This window comes from Azolla caroliniana, unplaced genomic scaffold, assembly GCF_043228905.1.
Source record: "Azolla caroliniana isolate FFs.n. ecotype wild unplaced genomic scaffold, voAzoCaro1.0.p SCAF_20, whole genome shotgun sequence".
NCBI lineage: Eukaryota > Viridiplantae > Streptophyta > Polypodiopsida > Salviniales > Salviniaceae > Azolla > Azolla caroliniana.
The window spans coordinates 1,750,266-1,775,000 of NW_028230455.1; the positions used below are offsets into that span (position 1 = coordinate 1,750,266).

Sequence of the window (24,735 nt, forward strand, 5' to 3'; positions counted from 1 at the left end):
GTGTAATGTTTTTTTGAGTGGGGCCAATAATAACTTGTATATGTGTGTGGTGGTACAACTCCACCATGAATGCATCTACGAGCACAATTACATACTTACATACTCAAATTCAAATACCCATTTTTACTCGAAAGTAATCTCCCACCCCCATCCATGATCATGAAGGTCATAACATGGAATGTGCAAGGGCTTGGGACTCGACTAGACCAACAAAACAAATGGAAACTGAGAAGGGATCTTGAGGGTGACTTATTAGGTGGTGTTGCTGACATCATCATGTTGCAGAAACACCATCTCGATAGTACCCGTTTAAAGGAAGTCATAGACCTTCTACTAGGATCGTGGCGAACAATGTGGGAACCAACAATAGGTGATGATGGAAATCATGGTGGTATTACATGAGATCATCAAGACCAGAAGTAAGGACGTTCAGGAAAAGAGACAGAAGACAAAGCGGGGACTAATAGCCTTGCAAAGACTCCAACAGAGATACTCGTCATGCAGTTGGATCACGAGACAAGTTGCCATGGCTAAACAAGAACTCATCATGGTAGAAAAGGCAATCTATGACATGGAGTTCCATAGAAGCATGGCTCGCTAGATTCGAGTAAGGGACAAAACCACAAAGAAATCCTTCCGATCCAAGGGACCGAGGCACACTAGAACAATAATGTGCAACCTCAATCGAGAGGATGGAATGACTACTAAGGATGGCGAAGATATGAGGAATATTGCCACAACTTACTATAAGCAACTACTTACTGAAGATACTATGGCCATAGGGGAAGACACAAGAGAATATATTATCCTCCATAGCAAGAAAGTCACAACGGAAATGAATACATGGCTCACGCGTCCCCTATCAATCGTCAAAATATGGGAGGCACTCTCTGATTTGGATACAAATAGTTACCCTGGAATCAATGGCCTCATCCCTCTCTTCTTCACGAGCCTTTGGGATACTGTTAAAGAAGACCTCCTCCAAGCATATGAGGAGATCATCACCTCTGGAAACATGTTGGAGGAATTTGGACAGGGGATGATACATCTCGTTCCTAAAGGTGGTGGGAGTGCCAACAACATTAGTAACTGGTGACCCATAACTTTTCTCAATACTATCTATAAGTTGATCGCAAAAATCGTGGCACGCCGCTTAGCACCACTTCTCCCTCAACTCATTCATTCGTCCCAAACAAGTTTCGTTAGAAATCGAAGCATCCGAGACAACATTTTCTCATTCAAGGAAGCAATAGCCCTTGCCAAGTGTACCAACAACAACATAGTTGTGGTGCTCCTAGATTTTGAGAAAGCATATGACAAGTATGTTGAAATTTTCTAGAAAGTGTGATGGAGAAACTCGGCTTTCAAGAGTCATGGATAAAAGGCAGTGCAAGCCTTTATAGGAATGCCAACAGTTCCGTTTCACTAGCATGTGAAATGGACCCGTTCTCTGAATATCACGATTTGTATGACATGGATGCCCATCGGCTCCATCCTTATTTTTATAATACGCCATGCACTCTAGCTTTCTCAACTTGCGGCATCTAAACCTATGTGGTCTTCCTATGCCTCACTCTCAACAAAGCCTCATGGATATAGAATTCGCAAATGACACCACAATCTACATGCAAGGGGACTTGGAAAATCTAAAGAAGCTAGAAAGTGGATTAGCCATGTTTTGCAAGAGATCAAACACCATGACCAATTAGCATAATTCCTGTGCAATATGGCTTTCTCATGAAGCACATCTTGCATGGCACCCACATCCCACTTTCAAGTGGATAAATCAGGGAGCGAGCACCAAATATTTGGGTTTCCAGATTGGATTCAACATTCCTCCAAAGACGATGATAACACTAGTTATTCACTCCATTCGACAAAAGTTGATACATTGGAATTTGCAAAAACTCTCGTTAGCAGGTCACATCATAGTGGCAAACCAAGTATCACTCGCAACAACATGGTACAGTCTATCATGTTGGACAATCTCCAAGGAAAGTATACATCAGATTCAGACACTAGTACACAACTACATTTGGTCCGGTAAGGAAGATCATGCAACTCGAGCCAAGGTGGCGTGGCCTATACTCACATCACCTAAGTTGAGAGGAGGATTAGGTCTGATTGATCCCCTCTCACAATCCAAAGCCCTAATCGCCAAATTTGTGGTGCAAGGACTCCAACTAGGGGATGATTGCTGGAAAATGCAATTGCAATTACGTTTCACTTACTTTAAGCCAGGAAAAGGGGCCAATTGGGCTCCTCAAACGAGATGGATTCTAAACATGGAACTCAAACCAAGTTTCTCATGCCAATTGGCTTAGTCAACGCATCCTATGGAACCCATGTATCATAGATGAACCAGGGCAACTAATTGGATCAAGTAAGGGCTTGTCACCACATGTCGTGTTCACCACATGCCAATGGCTATTAATACATAAGTCACTACCGGTTAGAGCGTGGCAACGTGAGAACCTTAGCTCTCCTAATTGTGTAGAGTGCCCAAATGTAATAGAATCAATCCAACATGCCCTGTGGGGCTGCCCAGAGACCCATCAAATATGGTGGGGGATTGGCCACCTATTGCAATTATGTCAGGTGCAAGGCATAATCAAGTGGGGAAATGTATATTGGTCATCATGACAGGCCCCATTTGACAGGTATGAACATCAGGAGAAGGGGAGGAGTTTGGTGGTAAAAGCACAAGAGGTTCTTTTTTCCACCATTGGCAATATCCACTTAACTCCTATTAATGCCTAATCTCAAGTTGTGTTGGAATTGTTGAGCCCAATAACTCTTTGGACTCTATAGAAACAATGGTGTATACGGGTCTTCTCCAACCAAACCATGCATCCAGTAACGTTAATGCAAGAGATATGGAGTGAAGTTGTAGCCACTCTAAAGAGCCACTGCGATGGCCTCATGGGCGGATCTGATGAAGTTGAAAGAAAACGACTAGCATTCATCCAACAATGGTCGTCCTCTCCCTTTCTTGAGTCAGTGGGCATCCACATAAGATGGAACTATCGTGTCCCTGCATGGATTTGTATATAACACTCTCATCTGTAAAATTTTATAAGTAATGGAAGGAGTTTTTTTGGGAAAAAAAACTCCCATGAAAACAATAATAGATCTATCACTATGGTTGATCAATTTTAATTTCACAAATTGGCAAACCACTAATATGGTATATATGTAAGTTGGCTCCACCATGTGCAAAAGAATGTATACAATATTGACAAGTTATTGGTAAAAAAGAAAAGCGTAGTAATTGAGTCTTCCAAGGGCCCCATGATGGACTAAGAGATTTTAAGGTGGACATTTCTTAACCTACTGCTAAGTTGGATTTGAACTTCTCCAAAAATATATATTTTTTCTACCTAATTTTGTGTCATGTAAAATTAGCTTAAATTCTCTCCTTCATCTTTAAATGACATCTCCCTACCATTGCGAACCCAACATGGCATACTCATTTATGTTATTGTATAGATAGGCCAATATGCCAAATATCTCAACCTCCCTACCATAATGGACTTGAAAAAAGACCAACAAAATTCTTATGTTATCATATAAAGTCATAACAAAGGAAATGCCCTTCAACATTAGTCCCATCGTGAACAACCAAACATGCTCCTAGAGAAATTATAGAGTTGATCCATCACATGTCTATAATATCCATATTATACGGCCAATCCATCAAATTATAGAGCCCGATCCAAGAGGAGTGGACAAATGATGGGTGTCTTGGGTCTAGTAAGGTTTGGGTGGACGAACGGAATGCATGTGTCGGGTTACACGTGAAGAAGCAAGGAGCAAACTCAACATCACCACATTTGGTTGGGTTGGTTTGTGGGGAGGGGTATTTTGAGAAATAAAGGGAAAAAACAGAGGCGCAAAGGGATGTTTCGGGAAATAAAGAAAAACAGAAAAATAGTCTCAGGGGTATTTTAAAGAAAAATAGAGGTAGGGGTATTTTTGATAAATACAGAAAAATAGTCTTAGGGGTATTTTAAAGAAAAATAGGCATAGGGGTATTTCATATTTCAATAAATAAAGAAAAATAGGAGGAGGGGTATTCTAAAGAAAAATAGACATAGGGATATTTTGATAAATAAAGAAAAATAGGAGCAGGGGGCATTTTTGGTAAATAAAGAAAAATAGGTTCAGGGGTATGTTGTTAAATAAAGGAGAACAGCTGCAGGGGTATTTTGGTAAATAAAGAAAAGCAGGAGCATAGGTATTTTAGAGAAAAAAATAGGAGCAGGGGTATTTTTGGTAAATAAAGGAAAATAGGTGCAGGGGTATTTTGGTAAATAAAGGAAAATAGGCACAGGGGTATTTCGGTAATTACGGGAAATTTTGCCTTCAGAGTATGTAAATTCAAAACGAAACATCTGTACAGAAAGAAAGCTATGGCGATGGAGGAGGAAGCTCCTGCTGCTTCTTCTCTGCGGCCTCCTCCTCCTCCAGAAATAGGACTTCAATCTTCTTCTCCTGCATTTCTTCTGCAGAAGGTTCCGGATCAGGATTACAAGCTGAAGAATGGGGGCCTTGATGCTCCTCGATGGCAACATCGCGTCCTCATGGTCTCTGATTTCTTCTATCCAAACTTCGGAGGTGTGGAGAACCATATCTATTATCTCTCGCAGTGTCTCCTCAGCCGTGGCCACAAGGTAAGTTAAAATCCATCACCATCGCCGTTTATCTTCCCTTTTTCTTTTCTCTGGAGTAAAAATCATTCTATTTTGATTCTCCGTACAATATTCTTTCCTTCCTTTCTTTCCTTAGATCTTCATTTTCTTCCTCACTAGAACCCACGAACATTCATTTTCTCTGTAAACCTCCTTTCTGCACAGCTTATGTTTATTTAGATTTTTCGTCTGAAAGGTTGCGTATTTTGCTTTCTCAATATGCTCCTTCCATTTTGTTACCCATGCATCGATTGGTGTTAAACACCGTCCATTCAAATTTGATCAAGGTTTATTCATAAATCTTTAGGGCTTGGTGTCTCCATCTTGGAGTAGCTGTTTGAGGCTAGTACATATGGTAACTGACGGTGTCAAGTTATCCGATGTCTGTAAATGCTTTATATTGTGGTGTGCGTTGCCCCTCATCCTCAATCTCATGATCAGACAGGGTCCAAAATCCATTATTGATTTCAAGGTCATGAGTAAACTGTGGTGGAGAGTGATTTTCCTTCTCTAATTAAATGTTATTGGCTTGGAACATGACACTCTCAAGCTTCCGCAGAGAACGCAGAGGGGGATAGAGGTGCGATATTGGGACAATTTAATTATAGATAGACATGCATGAAACGGTGTATCATACCTGTTTTTCATACATCTGAAATATGTATGCAAAACAAATCAGATGCATTTGTACTGATAAATACAATGGTCGCAACTAGACATTTCTTTAATTAGTCATTCACAAATTTGAACTGCTTTTGTTTTACAAGGTTTAATTGGAACAGTTGATATGTATATGGAGACCATGATATACTTTTAAGAATGAGGAGTTACATAATCATGATAATGATGCTGTCCTCTTCTCATATATCAGGTTGTTGTGATGACACATGCTTATGGAAGAAGATGTGGAGTGCGACACATGACAAATGGACTGAAGGTTTATTATGTTCCAAGGCTTGCATTCCTAATGCAAAACACATTACCTACAATCTATGGAACATTCCCAATCATTCGCAACATTTTAATACGAGAAGAAATTACAGTGGTTCATGGCCATCAAGCTTTCTCTACTCTATGTCATGAAGCACTTCTTCATGCAAGAACCATGGGCTACAAAGTTGTTTTCACAGATCATTCTCTCTATGGCTTTGCAGATCTTGGCAGCATACACATGAACAAAGTATTACAGTTTACTCTCGCAGACGTCCATGAAACCATATGTGTATCTCATACTAGCAAAGAGAACACGGTTCTCCGGTCTGGTCTACCCCCACAAAAAGTCTTTGTTATACCAAATGCTGTGGATACAGCTATGTTTAAACCAAATCCAAGTGCTCGCCTATCGGAAGATGAAGTAGTAATTGTAGTGATAAGCAGACTAGTCTATCGGAAAGGGGCAGATCTACTTGTTGAAGTTATTCCTGAAGTGTGTCGCCTGTATCCAAATGTATTGTCTCCCTTCAAATGCTAATCTTTTACTAAGCTCTTGTATTTTCAAAAGTGTTCTTGACTGTTAATGTATGTCTCTAAAATGCAAAGGTTCGCTTCTTAGTGGGTGGAGATGGACCTAAAAGGGTACGCCTTGAAGAAATGAGAGAGAAACACTCTCTTCAGGAACGTGTTGAGATGTTAGGTGCTGTTCCACACACGCAAGTGCAATCCGTTCTAGTGCGTGGCCACATCTTCTTGAATAGGTGAGGATTGCAGTTCTATTTCTTATTATCTAAATATTAGTTTTTAAAATTTGGATGCAGCTGTATACATTTATTTATGCATTATCATTATCAAATTGTTTATTGCATTTCATATGCTCTTCAATAGAAATATTATATTAAGCTAGAATTCCTTAAACAGCTAGTCATTGTACTCATTTTTAAAAGTTGTATCTTTTTCCATTTCATTTCTCTTTCCTTAATTCATCAGCCTAGAATAATCTTTTTTATGTATTGTATTTCCTAGGGATTCCTCATTTTGTCATGCACATTTAAACATGGTTTTGCTCAATATTCTCCTCTTGACACATATCTATATATCTCTGTATATGTTTATGCATACGTATATGTGTGTGTATATATAATGCTCCTGTATATAATGCCCCTGTTTATAAAATTCATGAACAATACTTTCTATTTCTCTGTAGTTCTCTTACAGAAGCATTTTGCATTGCGATATTGGAGGCTGCTAGCTGTGGGCTTCTGACTGTGAGCACACGTGTAGGAGGTGTTCCAGAGGCATGTATGGAATTTCACTTATTGTTTTGATTATGCTTAGTTTCTGGTTGATCTATCATGTGTTTTTGCATAATTTTTAGAGTAGTGCATTAGCCTCAAATAGTGGCAAAATACAAATTTCTATTTCCTTTTTTATGTTGCTGGCTGTGGTGATGAATTAAATGGAACTTGGGGTGGAGATGATATAAAAATGGGGAGCCATCGAAAGAACACGTGCATTATGATTCATAAAGATGCTTTTTTGTCCTCTGTGTGTATAGGATTAGGGCCATAATGTGTATGGCAGCTATAAAATATTTGCTTCTGTTGCTGTTGGCATTTTTACCAAAGTACATGTTGGTGGCAAATGTTGTACAAAGGATGTCATGATGGTTGTTATTAATGCAATCGAAATCTGCAACATCATGACCATTTGTAGTTTCCTTATGTTTACTTGGTTTTTTTGTTTTATGTGGGTTTTCATGAGTACAATGCGTTAATATAATTCCTGACTACTATTCCTCAACGTGAACACATGAGAAAATTACTGAATGGAAAGCGCAAAGAGGAACACATTGTTGCATAAATGTGCGTGTGTATGCTGCTCAAGTAGAACCGCAGGGGCCTTGAACTGGAGAAGATGTGATGCTGTTGAGGAGGTACTTGCAATGGCTTCAGCTGAAATTTCATGCTTTGCCAACCTTTTCATGGGCTTGAACCTCATGGGATTTCTTTCGTGGAATCCTTTTGTGGAAAGTCTTTGGGGAATTCCTCATGGAATGTTTGTGGATTCCCTGTTGTGGAATTCCCTCGGGGAATTCTCTTTCTGGAAAGCCTTTGTGGGTTGCCTTCATGCAATCTCATGAGTGTAATGGGGCCTGCTCACAGATTCGAAATGGCACTCGTAGAATGAATGAGCGGCCGTGGAATTGTAAGGGTGCTTGTGGATTCCCTTTGTGGAATTCGTTTGCGGTGAAGGAATTTCTTTCGTGGAATCCCCTTTGACAGCTTTCGAGTGCTCTCTTCTGGCAAATCGAACACTGTTACACAGTGAGATTAGATTAAGGACACCAATTTTTTATTACAATGAGAAAACCCCTTTTAACATAGGGTGAGCAATGGAAGGAATACAAAAGGAAGGGGGAATAAACCAAGACGAAGTTCCTTGAGTTTTTGTGGCCCGAGTTCACGAACGATGGCTGCCTTGTACACGTCCTCTTTGAACACCTCTTTTCTCCGTGTGTTATGCCCCTCTCCCAAGCAAGAAGAATCCTCAATATCCTCTCTCACAACCCCCCAAAAGAAGCTTGGTAGAAGGAGAAGAAGATGAAGAGAAGTGGCCCAAAATCCACTCTCTCACTGCACACCAAGTAACCCTAAAACAACCCTAATAATAAGGAAGAAGAAGAAGAACTCATGAATCCTCCCAAAAACCATAACAATACGTGGTTTGATGGCCACTCCTTACTGTATTTCCCTTTGTTATTCCTCATTCCTAATGCATCCTATAAATGCAAGCTAGTGGACTTTCCTTGAAACCATCTGCCTCACACAATATATGCATGCATTATTAGCAACCTTTCTAGTGTCCAGACCTATGAAAAAGGAATTGAGTAAGCTCTAATGAAAGAAGGGATTGTCCCTTTGCAGTTAAGTTAGGGATGCCAGTCCTCTATCTGGTGGTTCTAAATGGCAACAGGGTCTGAGAGACATGATATCTCCAACAAAATCAGTGTGTAGGAATTTTGAGTTTGCTAACCAGGTGCCAAATGATGCAAGATGGTTGACCTCAAGCGTGAGTCTGGAAGCACTATCAGTAGTCTCTTTGTAGGATTGTATTAGAAAGAAATTTGAAATGATTTTGACACATCTGCATGAGTTTGATTCTTTATCCATTGCTGACCAATTTAGAGTCGGATTATTTTAGAAGGATTGGGTTGGCAGTGGAGCTTGTGTAAATGATACAAGGGTGGGATGATCACATCATCATTTTGAATGAGGATCGACTATCTAAGGTGGTGGGTTTCTGACAATTCTAAGAGCTGTATTACAAGATTGTGAGTGGTAAAGGGAGAATCATTCTTCATTACTTCTAAAGAAAACTTGTACATGATTATGTAGTGGTACTTTCAATCATAGTGCTTACTGGTTTTCTAAAGTGTTTTCTAACATGGCTTCTTGTTATTGCATTGTCATGAAAATCACCAAATTCTTTTTCTTTTTAGCTCATAGCTGGTAACTATTTTGTTACATATTTCATTGTTTTCTGATTTTTGTTTAGTAATGTTCATGAGGATTTACCAACATCTCTATTTTGGACCAGGTGCTCCCACCTGATATGATTGTGTTGGCAGAACCTGTCCCTGAAAATATGGTTGAAGCAATTGGATGTGCTATAAAGATTCTTCCAAAGATTGATCCTTATGACATGCACAATAGGGTTTGTATATAATTGATTTCTAACCAATATTAACTTATCAAGCTTCCTAATTATGATATGAATTAAGATGAAGTCTTCACTGATTTGACACTTCATTTGCTTAATGTCTAGATGAGGACTTTATACAGTTGGACAGATGTTGCAAGAAGAACGGAAGTTGTTTATGATCATGCAATGAATGTTTATGATGAAGATCTCCTGCAGCGTCTTTCAAGGCAAGTCATAAACCATGTTGGATTTGATGATTTTGTAATCTTAAACATTCTTATAATCTGACTGATACCATATTATATAGGTATTTCGAATGTGGCCCTTGGGCTGGGAAATTATTCTGCTTAGTGGTTATCCTTGACTTCATAATATGGAGGATCTTAGAATGGTGGAAGGTGAGCTATATGATGAACAATGTCATACAAATTTATTATTGCTATCATTGAAATCAAGCCCAAAATGAAACGATGTTATGTTCATCCTCTATTTATTTGCATTATGGACTATTTAACTGATCGACTATAAATGGGCAAAAAGACACTTAGTTGACTGACTTCATACGTTATGGATTACATTATCCAACGTACTAGAAGGCATAACCATTTAGATATTGTGTGCTAAATGAAAACCAGTTTGGATTAAGAACATGATCGAGCTTCAATGCCAGGTGTAATTTTTGGATACACTAGTTTGGCACCAAGAATATGAACATCTTTTGTTTCTACACTAACAGTAAATTAAACTGTCTGACAAAGATATTTGTGATAAATGTTTTATGCATTCAGATTTTAACACATTATCTCTGGTGCATTTTATCCTTTTCAGCCTTCAAAAGAGGTGGATATCGCCCCAGATGTGGTTAACTGTAAGGTAACAAAACAGTCATAAGTTCTCTTACCACTGCTTGGCTATGATGGATGCTCAATCGAAACTGTAATTATGAGTTTTTTATGTACTCACAATCAAGCTTTGAAAACTTTAATTCTCTGTTCTTTATATACTTGTGGACAAGCTTTGTGCACAACCTTTATTCATTTCCTGACTATTCTGAAGTGTAATGAGCATGTGACAAAACAATTCCCCATGAAACCATTATTATATCTTAATTCAGGTATTGTTGTTTTTTGTATCATCTTCATGTAATTTAGGAACATCTGTTATGTATATTTATGAGAAATTTCTTTTTTCCCTGTTTAGAAGTTGCACTCACATTGGTGTTAGATGAGTGTGTCCATGCTTATATATATGAGATATTGTTGCTGCTTGGCCATCATTGCACTCAACTCAGTCGAGAGATGTATCTACAATGAGTTTTTTCTATGCTCAAATAAGAACATATGTCATATGCTAATTTCTAATAGTTTAGGAAATGCTTACACTAAATAACAAACAATGTCCACCTATAAATTCCAGAATGCAAGCGGCTCAATGTGATGGGCTTGCAAAACAGATATTATGCATCTCATCTATAGATCCATCTCAGTCAATGTATCTATGTCATCATTGTCTATAGATCCGTGAATATGTGCAGTATCTCATCTCTATAGGTACATCAATTGATTCAATTTGGGTTCATCTACAGTTTTCTTATGCTCAAGCGGATTTCGATGTACAAGCTTTTCATATTAAACAAACATATCCAAGCAAATCTTGACTATTTAACAATATACTTCTCTGTCAGATGATAAGGGATAAATCTTTTGAGCAAGCTTGACTAATTTCAACATGTACATCTAAATACAGATTTACCTCAAATATATCATCCTGGATCTTCTTTCTAAATAAATGCATGAGGAACTCTTGATGCATGAGAACTCAAACTTAATGCAATATTGTATAAATAGAGGAATACAAAAGCTGCTACTAGACATACCTAATGGTGAAATATTTTGTCGTGAAATAAAACTAGATCCTATGATCTAATAGCTTGGCCCAAGTTATCTTACCATTCTACTTAAGGTCTATAAGTTATTGCATGATTTTGTTAAGATGATGTGAAGGGTTCAAAATATATGTTTTTCGTTTTGGATAGACTTATTGAATCAATAGGCTTTCCACAACAATATATTATTTCACTTCACAGTTTAGGTATCACTATCCCATGCTTTTTTTTGGGCAATGTGGTCACAATTCACTTCTTCAATTCTTCAAATTTTCTCTATTTGGTTTCTCTCATGTAAACTCCTTACAACGTAGGTGATGAGAGATTTAAAGATTCCCAATTCAAGTTGTTTATGTGAAAAGTGTATGTAATGTTTATGCCATTTTTAAGTTCAAACATTCCATAATAGATTTTTCTAGTAGTTATAAGCTGTTTCATTATAAAAAAATATGATATTAATGCAACCTTTTAGATTTATCTTCTTACATGATCAAAAATTTGTTTTCCACATTCAATGTTACCTAAGTTTCTAGATGCATAAAGTATTGTATGCCATGTTACCTGATCAGGGGGGTCTGGCATTCTCTTGATCATGGCCATCGCTTTATCAAGATGACCTGTTCTGCTAAGAATACCAACCATGCATGTATGATGCTCCAATGTTGGAATAATGCCGTGGTCTTTGGTCATTGCCTCAAAGTAGGAATGGCTTTCATGAAATAGGCCTCCAGAATTGCATGTACCAAGAATAATAACAAACGTAACTGAATTTGGCTTTATCCCTTCCTCTAGCATTATATTGAAACAATGAAAAACTTTTTCACTTGCCCCAATTTGAGCATACCCAGACATCAGTGCGGTCCTCGACACGACATCTTGAATCCGCAACCTATTGAAAACTCGATGTGCTACATCAAGCATGCCACATTTAGCATACATATCAACTAGTGTGTTTCCAATATCAAGATCGTTTTCTAGTAACCCTTGTCTTTCAATCTCATCATGAATTTTTTTACCTTCAACTGCAGATCGAATGCTTGCAGCAGCTTTCAAGGTGCAAAGTAGTGTCACATCATTGGGGGGGATGTTACAAAGTTTCATATGTTCAAAAGACTTCAAAGCTTCCTCGCCATGTCCATGTTCAACATATCCAGAAACAAGTGTAGTCCATGAAACCACTTCTCGTATCAGAAGTTTGTTAAACACATCTTTTGCTGTGTCAAATGAGCCACATTTCACATACATGTCAAGCAATGCATTCATGATGATAGGATCTTCTTCAATCAAACCTTTCTTTTCAATGTCAGCATGAATTTTCTGGCCCATGTTTATGGCATTTATGCTTCCACAAGCTTTCAAAACAATGACTGTGGTGGCTGCATCAGGAGAAAACCCACTCTGTTGCATCCAATCAAAATACTTGATTGCCTCTTTACCATCTCCATGCTCAACAAACCCTGATATTAATGTGGTCCATGAAACTACATCTCGACATGCAAGGTCATCAAATACTTTACGAGCGATAGCAAATTGACCATATTTGACATACATATCAATCAATGCATTCCCTAATGTAAGATTTGTTTTCAGTAGTCCTTGTTTTTCTATTGCAATATGTATTTCTTGGCCAAGCCCTATAGCTCCTACACACCCGCAAGCTTTCAAGCTGCAAATGAGTGTGATGGCATCAGGATAGATGCCCTCAATTTGCATATTTTGAAAACATGAAAGTGCTTCTTTACCATACCCATGTTCAGTATAACCTGTCAATAGAGCATTCCATGAGATTGTATTACGGATAGGACGTGTGTCAAACATTTGATTTGCGTCAACATAAAACTTACATCTAGCATACATGTCAATCAAAGTGTTGCCAATGGTGTCATCATTCTCCAAAATGCCAAGCCTTTCCACATCACCATGTAATTGTTGCCCTGTTATGATGGCCCTTGAAGTAGCACAAGCTTTCATAGTGCATACCAATGTGACACTATTTGGAAGGATATCCTCAAGTTGCATCTGTTCAAAACACTTGATTGCTTCCTCAGGATATCCATGATCTACATACCTAGATATTAATAAAGTCCAAGACACTACATCTCTATTTTGAAGCTTATCAAATACTTTTCTTGCAATATCAAAGTAACCAAATTTGGCATACATCTCAACTAAAGAATTGCCAACAGGAGTACCACGTTGTGATAAACCCCTCTTTTCTGTCTCTATGTGTATTTCTTGGCCCTTGCAGATGGCTTTTAAGTCGCCACAAGCTTTTAATATACACATAAATGTGATAGAGTCTGGACTAACATTTTCAAGTTGCATATGCCGATAACATTTCAGTGCTTCTTCACCATGCCCATTTTCAACATATCCAATTATAAGAGCATTCCATGACACTTCATTCTGACTCGGAAGTTTTTCAAAGACTTGACGTGCCATGCCAATCATGCCACATTTGGCATACATATCAACCAAGGTGCTACCAACTGTAACGGCATTGCTTTCGAGGAATCCATGGCTTTCAATCTTGGCATGCATTGCTTTGCCCTTACTTATTGCTCTCAGGTCAGCACATGCTTTCAAGGCACTAATAAATGTGATAGAATTAGGGTTTATCCCCTCGAGTTGCATTTGCTCGAACAATTGTAATGCTCCCTCACTCTCTCCATGTTCAATGAAGCATGTGATAAGCAGAGTCCAAGTGACAACATTCTGGCCTCTAAGCTTATCGAAGGCATCTCGTGCATGTGATAAATAACCACATTTCGCATACATGTCCACCAAAGCACTACCAACAAAAAGGTTTGTTTCAAGGAATCCTAGTCTTTCGGCTTCTTTATGTATTTTGATGCCTCTTTCGATGCTTCCAATTTTGGCACAAGTCTTGAGTAAGGCCACAAGAGTATGTCCACTGGGATCCTTCTCGTGCTTAAGCATATCATGATACATAAGGAAAGCACATTCAAACAGACCACATTCCACATAACCTGTGATAAGGAAATTCCATGACATCTCATTGCAATATATAAGCCTGTCCAATATGCAATGTGCATCATGTATACATCCGATTGAAACTAATTTAGGAATAATGTCATTTCCTATAGATTTATGAGATCTAAGACCACTTTTAAGCATGTATAAATGAAGTAATTGGAGAGTTTTCTCTTGATCTCGAAGAAGTCGATTCGAACTACGACACAAGATGCTGCGCAAAGCTTCAATGGAAGCTTGAGGGAAGGAATGCACCATTTATGAAAGAAGAAAGGAGGTGCCCGAAGGCTCTCACCCGGTTTCGAGTTAGGGTAAAGACCTTGATACTGTCTCCCCAGAGGCCATCTGAAAGGTTCTTTCCCAAGGTCCATGAATTGAGCATGAAGTAACCAGAGATGAAGTCCCATGTTGGGTTGGGATCGGTTCTCTGTGATTGGTTGATCTAATCACAACATACTGGGTAATGTCCATCAACACATCCCCTTTCCTTCTTCATAGGAATATATATACGTACATATGTATGTATATCTGTGTATGCAGGTATGTATGTATGTATGTATAGGTATATATGTATCAGTATGTATGTATGTATGTATTTGTGCATGGATGTATGTATGTATATCTGTCCCTATTTTGTTTCAAAGCCATAGCTTTTCTAAAAACCCACAAGAATCTCACTAAGTATACCCCCAACCTTTTCTTCTAGAAATCTCACTTGCTCGAATTACTATTGATTACTAGATTACCTTGCAACATAAGCTTTACCCTAACCTTTATGATTGCCATGAGTCCCTTACGATTGATCTAGTCTCTTTTCTACTGTCATGGGTCCATTACGCTTTACTGGACTCTTTAGATTGTTGTGAGACCGTTATGTTGTTGGGATGTGATGTGTGTATGAATGGAGAAACACGTAATAATGTCAAGTTTACGATAAGGTTAAGGTTTTGGTTGAAGGCATAGTTGGGAGGAGATATCATGACGTAAATATCAAACAACCACCAAAGATAGCTCAAGTGGCAAGAGTTAACCAATTGGACAATGGGGTATAACAAAGGACAAATGTTGTGCTAAAATAACAACTTAGCACGAGTGGCAACAATCAAGCATGCACCTTGTGCACACGTTTTGATTGGTGGGTTCATGTGACATGGTTTGTAGGTCTTCTTGTTATTTTTCTATTTGTTGACTTAGGTGATGAACCTGGGAGGTCTCTTTTAAGTCAACTATGGTGATCCACTATTGCCATGCCTTCGGGATTGGAAATAGTTTTGTTCTTGAGACCCAAATTTGCGTAATGATATTTTTGTCCTTTTTAGGGTGGATCACACTCTTCATGTCTTCACTTGTCAAGTTTTATTACTGAAGTGAATTGTGCTCTTCTTGTTCCATCTTTGTGCAATTGGTCATTTAATTAACTTTGATATTGTTGGTTAGGGAATGATTTTCGTTATCGTTTGGTTGGTCGACGTAGGTCGTTTTCTTTGCAAGGGATGTGCTTGGGGAGACAAACTTTTCACTTGGCTTCGTGTGGGCAACCAGAATTGTGTGGCTCCTTCGTGCCAACCTCAAGCTTTTGTTAGTGTTTTGCGGATGCACCATAAAGTTACTTTATCTTTGTTTCTCCAATCCGCATATATATTGTGGATATTCACCCACATTTTGTGTTTTGTCACTCTTTGTAGGAGTGACAGTTGGCAACGATTGTATGGGCGTTGCTAGCTTGTTTTTTAGTACCAATTGTTGCATTATTATTTCACTTCATGGTTTTGACCGCAATTCTTCGGTTAATGGTTAAAACTTAGAATGTTGTTGGTTATTCTTGTAGTATTTGTGGCTTTTGCAAGACTATCCCTAACTTTGATGGGGGTTGTGATGAAGGAGGTTGTGTGGTGTGGAAGAATTGCGGTGAGTAGGGTCGTGTATGCAGAAGCCACACACCAACCAACCTTTGATACAAAGTCCAAACACCACTACTCTTATGCTTATTAATTGTGGATTTTCAACTTGTAAAATATCTCAAATATCATTCCACCTCATGCATTGAGATATTAATCATGGAGTTTAGAAAACCTAGATCTTTTATTTTTGCTTTAGTATTAATCATGGAGGTTAGAGAACCAAGAGATTTTAATTTTGTTTCAATATCAATATGGGTGGCTTGAAATCACCCATATTTGTAATCATTTTGTGTCATAGGATGATTTTGGCCTCTCATGGACATTAACTTATAATATATATATATATATATATATATATATATAATATTGTTGTTCTCATAATCTCTCTCTCTCTCTCTCTCTCTCTCTCTCTCTCTCTATATATATATATATATATCGTCCACGTCTAATATTTTCTTACATTATTATGCATATGCAATGTGCATCACAATTTGAGCTTTCATCTATTTGAACCATCTCAAATAGACGCCCATTGAATTGAGCCTCGTAATCACATAATTACAATAATATGATTGAAATAAAAGGATGATTAAAGAAGTCATATCTACATACATGTGGATATATATTGATTCAAGCCTCTTTCTTCCAAAAATAATTTGTGTATGGAAAACTTGAATTAAATGTCTCTTTACAAAGCTAGTGGCAAGCAATGAAAATGCATGAGATGGATTAAGAAATGCTCAACCTCATTAAACATACTATGTGTATTGCTCAAATATCCTTACATTCTTGATGAATATAAAGAATTTCTTTGTTTCAAAGTCAATGATCATCTTGACCTATAAATAGCATTATCCTCACACCCAATAAAGTTATTGATTTACAAGAGTAAAAAGTTTGATATTGTGCGATCATTCTTAAATTGAAAGCATTAATCTAACATGAATCATGATAGTTGTGCATAGTAATACTCGATCACAAACAACATACATACGACAAACTATTCATTGGAATGATAATGAAACATTTTTAATTTCCTTTACAAAGGTCCCCTTCTTCAGAAAAAGTCATGTCTAGTTTTTTTTTTCAAAAACAAAACTCCTTGCATTTATAAAAATTTAAAGTTGTGAATGTTATATACAAACCACAAATGGAACTCAATAGTTCCATCTTGTGTGGAGGCCCACTGACTCAAGTAAGGGAGAGGATGATCATTGCTGGATGAAGGCTAATCGTTGTTTTTCGGCTCCATTGGATACACTTGTGATGCCATCATATTGGCTCTTTATTGTGGCTACAATGTCACTTTGTATCTCTTGCAATAATGTCGTTTGGTGCACAATTTCATTCGAAAAGACCCACCTACAACGTTTGCTTAAGATAGTCCATAATGTTTTCAGGCTGATCAATTCCAACACGACTTGATCATTAGCATTGATGTGGGTTGAGTGAAAATTGTCGATGGTGGAAAACGGGATCTATTGTGCCATTATCACCATTGTCATCCCCTCCTGATGTTCGTATCTGTCAATTGGGGCCTATCATGATAACCAACATACATTCCCCCACTTCAATGTGCCTTGCACCTTGCTTGATTGCAATATTCGGCCAACCCCCCTTCATATTTGATGAGTCTTTGGGCAGTATGACAGAGGATGTCAAATTGATTCTATGTAATTGGGGCATGCTACACATTTACGAGAGCAAAAGTCATGTGTAGTTGTCGTTCCAAAATTTCAACGAAAATAGATACACACTTCCCCAAATTTCTCTCTTTGAGGAAACTTGAAGACACATTTCTCTCTTTCTACATCTTAAAAACTTTTCACCAACTTTTTGAGGAGACTTTATCATCCCACAAACCGTTATTTCCCTTTACATGATTGATTTGTTACTTTTGCAATCTCCACTAATGACTGTATTGTGATTTGGGAACTTTTGTACACGAGTTTTTTTCTTTTTTTTTCCAAAAAAAAACTCCTTCCATTAGTTATAAAATTTTACAAATGAGACGATTATGTACAAATCCCTAAAGGGACGCGATAGTTCTATCTTATGTGGATGCCCACTGACTCAAGAAAGGGAGAGGACGACCATTGTTGGATGAAGGCTATGCATTGTCTTTCAACTCCCTCGGAGCCGCCCTTAAGGCCATCATATTGGCTCTTTAGAGTGGCTACAATTTCACTCCATATCTCTTGCAGTAACCTTGTTGGATGGGCGGTTTGGTTGGAGAAGACTCGCCTACATCGTTGTTTCCATAGAATCCAAAGGGTTATTGGGCTGACCAATTCTAACACCTCTTGAGATTTGTCATTAAGAGGAATAGAGTGGACATTGCCGCTGGAGGAGAAAAGGACCTCTTGTGCTTTTATCACCAAAGTCATCCCCTCCTCCTGATGCTCGTACCGGCCAATTGCAGCTTGCCATGATAGCCAACATATATTTCCCCACTTGATTGAACATTGCACCTGGCATAATTGCAACAAGCGGCCAACCCCCCGCCATATTTGATGGGACGTTGGGCAGTTCCACAGAGCGTGTCGTATGGATTCTACTGCATGTGGGCACTCTACACAATTAGGAGAGCTAAGGTTCCCACGTTGCCATGCTCCCACCGGTAGGGACTTATGTATTAACAACCATTGGAAAGTGGTAATTCGCCTCGCATGTTGTTGCTTCTAGATTTTCTGCCAAAACTTGGTGATTATTGCGGAGGGAACTTGAAATGTGTGCCAGACCTTCGCAACAGCCGGTTCTCGGGCGGCATGAGCAGCTAGAATGTGGCGACCCAATCTAGTTGTGAATTGGAAGAAAGGGATGGGTTTGCTTCCTTGCCCCGCGTAGGGATCACGCCATGTCCATTGCAAAGGGTCCCAACTGACCTTATGTAGCCATGTGTTTTCATGAGTACATATATGCCAATCGGGTTGTACTTTAATCGGATCAGGATCTACAATCCATTTATGACCAGTGTACATGAGTAATCGAATGGCGTTATTCTGTGTTGGTGTCTAAGTGTCTCGCAATTCAGGGCCTTCGAGTCTGTCTGGTGATCCCCTACCTCTCGGGATCAGAGAACCCTCCTCCTCGTGGCCTATCCATTTCTCCATTGTTGTCCTTTGAGTAGCAGATTCCCTAATCAGTAGAGCATTAATGATTTCCGATCTCATAGTCCATCTGCCCCTGATTCCATGGAGTATGTTCGCCTGATCTTGTAGTGACATTGACATAAACCGTCGCCAACATTCTATACTTTTTCCTGGACCTTCTGCAATGTATCCCCATGACAACCCTTACGTGATCCCAATAGTTGATTAGATTCATCCTTGAGACATGGGTTCCATAGGATACGTTGACTGAGCCATGCAAGTTCGGATCTCGGTTGATCACACTTGAGCCCTCGACGAATGTCACACCATGCCTTCCACATGGATGCACTGAATCTATCCTCCAAATGGCGGGAGAAACTAGGTTTGAGATCCATGTTTAGAATCCATCCCGTTTCGGGGGCCCAATTGACCCCTTTTCGTGGCCTAAAGTAAGTGAAACGTAACCTCAGTAGCATTTTCCAATAATCATTTCCTGGTTGGAGTCCTCGCACCACAAATTTGGCAAGTAAGGCTTTCGATTGTGAAAGGGGATCAATAAGACCCAATCCTCCTCTCGACTTAGGCGCTGTGAGTATAGGCCACGCCACCTTGGCGTGAGCTACATGGTCTTCCTTACCAGACCAAATGTAGTTGCAGACCAATCATTGAATCTGATGTATACTTTCCTTGGAGATTGTCCAGCATGATAGACTGTACCATGTTGTTGCGAGGAGTACCTAATTTGCCACTATGATGCGACCTGCTAGCAACAATTTTTTTGAGCTCCAATGTATCAACTTTTGTCGAATGGAAAGGATAACGGGTGCAATCATAGTCTCTGACGGTATGTTGAAGCCAATTTGGAAGCCCAAATATTTGGTGCTCGCTCCTTGATTGATCCATTTGAAAGCGGGGTGTGGGTGCCACACCGGATGTGTTTCCTGAGAGAACCATATTGCACAGGATTTGTGCCAATTGATAATGTGTTGGATCTCTTGCAAAATAAAGCTAGCCCACTTTCTAGCTTTTGGAGGTTTTCCAGGTCCCCTTGCAGGTAGACTGTTGTGTCATTTGCAAATTCTATATCCAGGATGCTTTGGTAAGAATGAGGTATGGGAAGACCACGTAGGTTGAGATGTTGTGAGTTGAGAAAGCAAGAGAGTGCTTCGGTGTATAATAGAAATAAGGATGGAGCTAGTGGGCATCCCTGCCGTACAGAGCGGGATATTCGGAAAAAGGGGCCCCTTTCACCTTCCAACGAAATGCAACTGTTGCCATTCCTATAAAATCCTGCAATGCCTTTGATCCATGTCTCTTGAAAACCGAGTTTCCTCATCGCACTTTCTAGAAAGTTCCAGCATACCCTGTCATATGCTTTCTCAAAATCTAGTAGCACCACCGCTATCTTCTTGTTGGTCCGCTTGGCAAGGGCTACTGCTTCACAAAATGAGAAGAGGTTGTCTAGGATGCTTCGATTTCTAACGAAACCTGTCTGGGACGGATGAATGAGTTGAGGGAGAAGTGGAGTTAAACGGTGTGCCACGATTTTTGCGAGCAACTTATAGACAGTATTGAGAAGAGTAATGGGCCACCACTTGTGAATGTCGTTGGCATTCCCACCACTTTTAGGAATGAGATGTATCATCCCCTGTCCAAAATCCTCTGGCATGCTTCCAGAGGTGATGATCTCCTCATATGCATGGAGGAGGTCTTCTTTAATAGTGCCCCAAAGGCATGTGAAAAAGTGCAGGGTGAGACCGTCGATTCCGGGGCAGCTCTCGACATCTAAATCAGTGAGGGCCTCCCATATCTCAATGATTGATAGGGGACGCACGAGCCAAGTATTCATTTCCGGCATGACTTTCTCGAGTATGCTTTGGAGGATAATATCATCGCTTATGTCTTCCCCTGTAGCTATAATGTCTTCGGTAAGTAGGCGGCTATAATACCTTGTGGCAATATTCCTCATTTCGTCGCCATCCTTAGTGGTCGTTCCATCCTCTCGGTTAAGGTTGCGCATCACAGTTCTAGCGTGCCTCGGGCCTTTGGAGCGGAAGAATTCCTTTGTGGTTTTGTCCCCTACTCGAATCCATCGCGCCATGCTGCCATGAAACTCCATGTCATATATTTCCTTTTCTGCCATGCTAAGTTCCTGTTTGGCCGTGGCGACTTGTCCTGCGATCCAAATACAGGACGAGTATCTCTGTTGGAGTCGTTGTAAGGCTATTAGTCCCCGTTTTGTCCTCTATCGCTTCTCATGAGCATCCTTGTGTCTGGTCTTGACAATCTCATGTAGGAGAGTAGAGGCTCTTGTTAATTTAGCTAAAAGTTTGTCCGATGTTGATGAGCCATTGACGGGTAATGACCATTGGTTGGATAGTTGGTCCTTCATGTCTATAAGTGTGTAAATAGTGTGTGGGATGAGATTCTGGAATGGGCCCCATTTTTGGTGCAATTGAAAATGACCAGCTACCGGGTAATGGTCAGAGAAAGTCATGCCTGGAGTTATGCAACACCACCCTCCCTTCGCTTCTAGAGCCTCCTCCACATAAATGCGGTCAATGTGAGATAGGGTGGGTCCACTATTCCACTCGTCTGATCGGGAGAATAGGAGAGAATCCCTTTTCCATTGGAAGTTGGCAGAATGCCAGATGTCTCGCAGGTTAAGGTGGACACATAGCTTCTCCCATTGTTTGCGTTCCCTTCCTTGTAGAACTATGGGGTTGTTGTTGGAGCTATCGTGAATGGATTCGATCATATTAAAATCCCCTCCAATGCACCACTCTTCCGCACCCACTACTTGTAGGCGGATGCGGTCCCAGAATGTTGCTCTTTCTGTTCTGTTATTTGGAGCATAAACATTCATGAAGTTCCATCATTGCCCTTGGATGGTCAACGTGCAAAAATGTGCCCTACCAGGTATAAGTGATTCTTGGTGTATTAAGCCTTAGGCTAGATTTTCACGAATCAAAGTGCAAATACCACCATGATTTCCATCCTCCCCAATTGTTGGCTCCCAAATCATTCGCCATGATCCTGGTAGAAGGTCTCTGACTTCCTTTTCGTGGAGTGAAACCCCCCCAATCCCCCACTGTTCGAGGAGTGACAACCCCCCCCCCCCCCCATTGCACACAATACTAGCAATTGTTCCTACACCCATTCAATAGTTTCGACAAGTGACACCCCCCCCACCCACACTTCGAGGAGTTGTACACAATCTATAACACCCCCCCCCCCCACCAATCCGGGAGTGTACACGAGTTATTGAGCACCGTGGAAGGACTTTAACAAGAAAAGTTTACCTTTCCAACACCACTTCCAAAGGGTACTGGTACATATTATCAAAACAACTAGAGCTTTATGATTTTTATAATTGTTTTTTACATTTCTTTGGAGCATATGAGTCATTTTAATCATGATTAGGGTCCTCTTAAATATTAACATTATTCAACTTTGACATTTGTTTGTGTAACTCGGCATGCACCAATATTTCAAATGATTTTGAGTGATAATGATTAGCTTCTGGAAGGCACATTTAAATATCTATTTCCGATTGATAGTTGAGATCATTTTAATTTGAAACAATTTGAACTTTGTGGAGGACAAAGCATTTCAATTTCCTAATCTAACAAGTGATGAGATCAACTATTTCAAAGCGTGTAGATACTACATTTTATAACATGACAAAATTCAATACTCTAGTGATAATTAAGTCCTATCATGTCTTAAGTAATACTAATAGTAAAACAATCATATCTGACTAGGACTTAGACCATCTATCATGGCAAATACACCAAATATGCTAATGTATTGGTAAATCCCCATGAATGACCATGAACAAAATATCTAATAATGTTTCTAAGGCAGTTCGTGTGGTTATTGATATCAACAAGCAACATATATCAAAGGCACCCATGTCCTTCCAAAACCTTGATTTTGTTGAAATCGTATATTTTTAGTGGATACAATTATTCGTGTCTATGTCCTTCCTTGCTTTTCATCTAAGCATGATGAGATATTGACCCCCGTATTTTTGTGATGCCAATAGACGAAAATATGTAATCTGTAGTAGAGATATGACAAAAAGGCAAGAAGCTCAGTATTATTACTTGCAAGGAGCTAAATAATACATTGTATCTAATTATCATGCTAAACTTTCTCCATGTGGATTGAATATTTATTGACCTAAAAACTCTCCCGTATTATTCTTAATCTATTGTTATTTTGAAGACCTTGAGATGAAAGAAGTTTGAGTATATTGTAACAATAATTGTTATTTCATGTTTTCATATGTAAAATGATTTTGATTAAGAACAAGCAAACCATGTAGACACTGAATATCAAAAGGTCAATGGGATAGATTGTCATGTGACACGACAAAAGTGAACACCATAAGTTGATATCATACTTTATAGTATGCATATATGGATGGATTTTAGATCGTTGATTATAAGTTTCTCATCATTGAATTTTATTCATCGATATCCTATATGGGTCGTGATGGACACAAATATTTTGGTGGGCCTGGTAACTACCCAACATTGCTTTCATCTACTGCGTTCCCTCCTTGTTGATTTTCACGCATGCTCATTCTCATGTTGTCCATACACTTTCGATTTTCAATACCTCTTCCTTTTATTGACTATTGCCGATTTTAATATAAAGAATGGGACCTACCACTTAATCCCTTGAAATTATACATTGCTCCAATTGGAAACCTCGTGCCTCAAATCTATTTATCATGCCAACCAAACATTTATACCATATATCATATACAATTATATAAGCTATATAAGTATAGACAAATTTGGTTTAATATAAGAGTTATGATTGCAATTATGTCAAATCTGATTCAATGCTATATCTTTGAATATATTTCTTCCCTAAGTTTCGAATGTTGACATAAAAAAGGTCACTCCCAAATGAGATAAGCTAACTGAAACTAAGCAACTACATATTGTGTTAGATGATACCAATATTATGTTCTAGACAAGAATGCTTAATAATTTCTAGAATTCGGGTGAATATATATATATATATATATATATCACAAGTAGATTTGGAATTAAAATATAGGGTTTTGCTCAGAATAATTTGAATTGATTGCGTTAACATCATGGTCACAGGATTGGTTCCGAAGGGACATCTATCCCTTTGAATTAAAACTTTTGCAACCCTAAATAAGCATGAGTAATTGATGTTATTTGCAATATGGAAGTCATAATAACATAAACAAATCGTCATTGTCTATTTTTGCATTAAGTGTAGTAAAATTGTGATTACGTTGATCCAATAATAACATCTCACGCCATGATACTAAATTAATTGTGTTCAAATGAACATTATATAAAGTGTTAAATTGACCTGTCAAAACATCATGTGACATTTCCCATAATGTAAGAGAATTTAGATGTACTTGTGAATGATTGCTTCTGGATTCACAAACTTCATATATAATAAACATGTCATGGTAACGCCTTGGAACATCAAAGTTCTAATAATTCCTCCGATTCATACCCTAAAACATTAGGTTG

The 24,735-nt window shown here is 38.9% G+C and overlaps 2 protein-coding genes across 2 annotated transcripts; one reads left to right on the plus strand and one right to left on the minus strand.

Annotated features, from left to right (window-relative positions):
• Window positions 1–4,412: 4,412 nt before the first annotated feature.
• Window positions 4,413–10,464, plus strand: SETH2 (UDP-Glycosyltransferase superfamily protein). The gene is given in 8 exon segments (XM_087335992.1): window positions 4,413–4,673; window positions 5,563–6,138; window positions 6,231–6,385; window positions 6,832–6,922; window positions 9,225–9,341; window positions 9,453–9,614; window positions 9,617–9,727; window positions 10,158–10,464. Coding segments are annotated over 8 exon segments (1,536 nt in total). The 3' UTR covers window positions 10,221–10,464.
• A 1,053-nt stretch (window positions 10,465–11,517) lies between these two features.
• LOC147850765 (pentatricopeptide repeat-containing protein At4g13650-like) lies at window positions 11,518–14,994 on the minus strand. The gene is made up of 3 exons (XM_087335993.1): window positions 14,955–14,994; window positions 11,776–14,204; window positions 11,518–11,643 (listed from the first exon to the last, which is right to left on the minus strand). The coding sequence occupies exons 1-3, from the start codon at window positions 14,992–14,994 to the stop codon at window positions 11,518–11,520; spliced, it is 2,595 nt and encodes an 864-aa protein (XP_087192119.1).
• Window positions 14,995–24,735: the final 9,741 nt, after the last annotated feature.

What these genes read in the sequence shown, in the direction of transcription:
- LOC147850765 (XM_087335993.1), bottom strand. Translation starts at nt 14,994, where the DNA reads ATGGCAATCATAAAGGTTAGGGTAAAGCTTATGTTGCAAG. An exon ending in GGTAAAGCTTATGTTGCAAG is followed by an intron (nt 14,205 to 14,954) that starts GTAATCTAGTAA and finishes TCCTTATCACAG; the next exon opens with GTTATGTGGAATGTGGTCTG. An exon ending in TGCCAGACCCCCCTGATCAG is followed by an intron (nt 11,644 to 11,775) that starts GTAACATGGCAT and finishes ATAATGAAACAG; the next exon opens with CTTATAACTACTAGAAAAAT.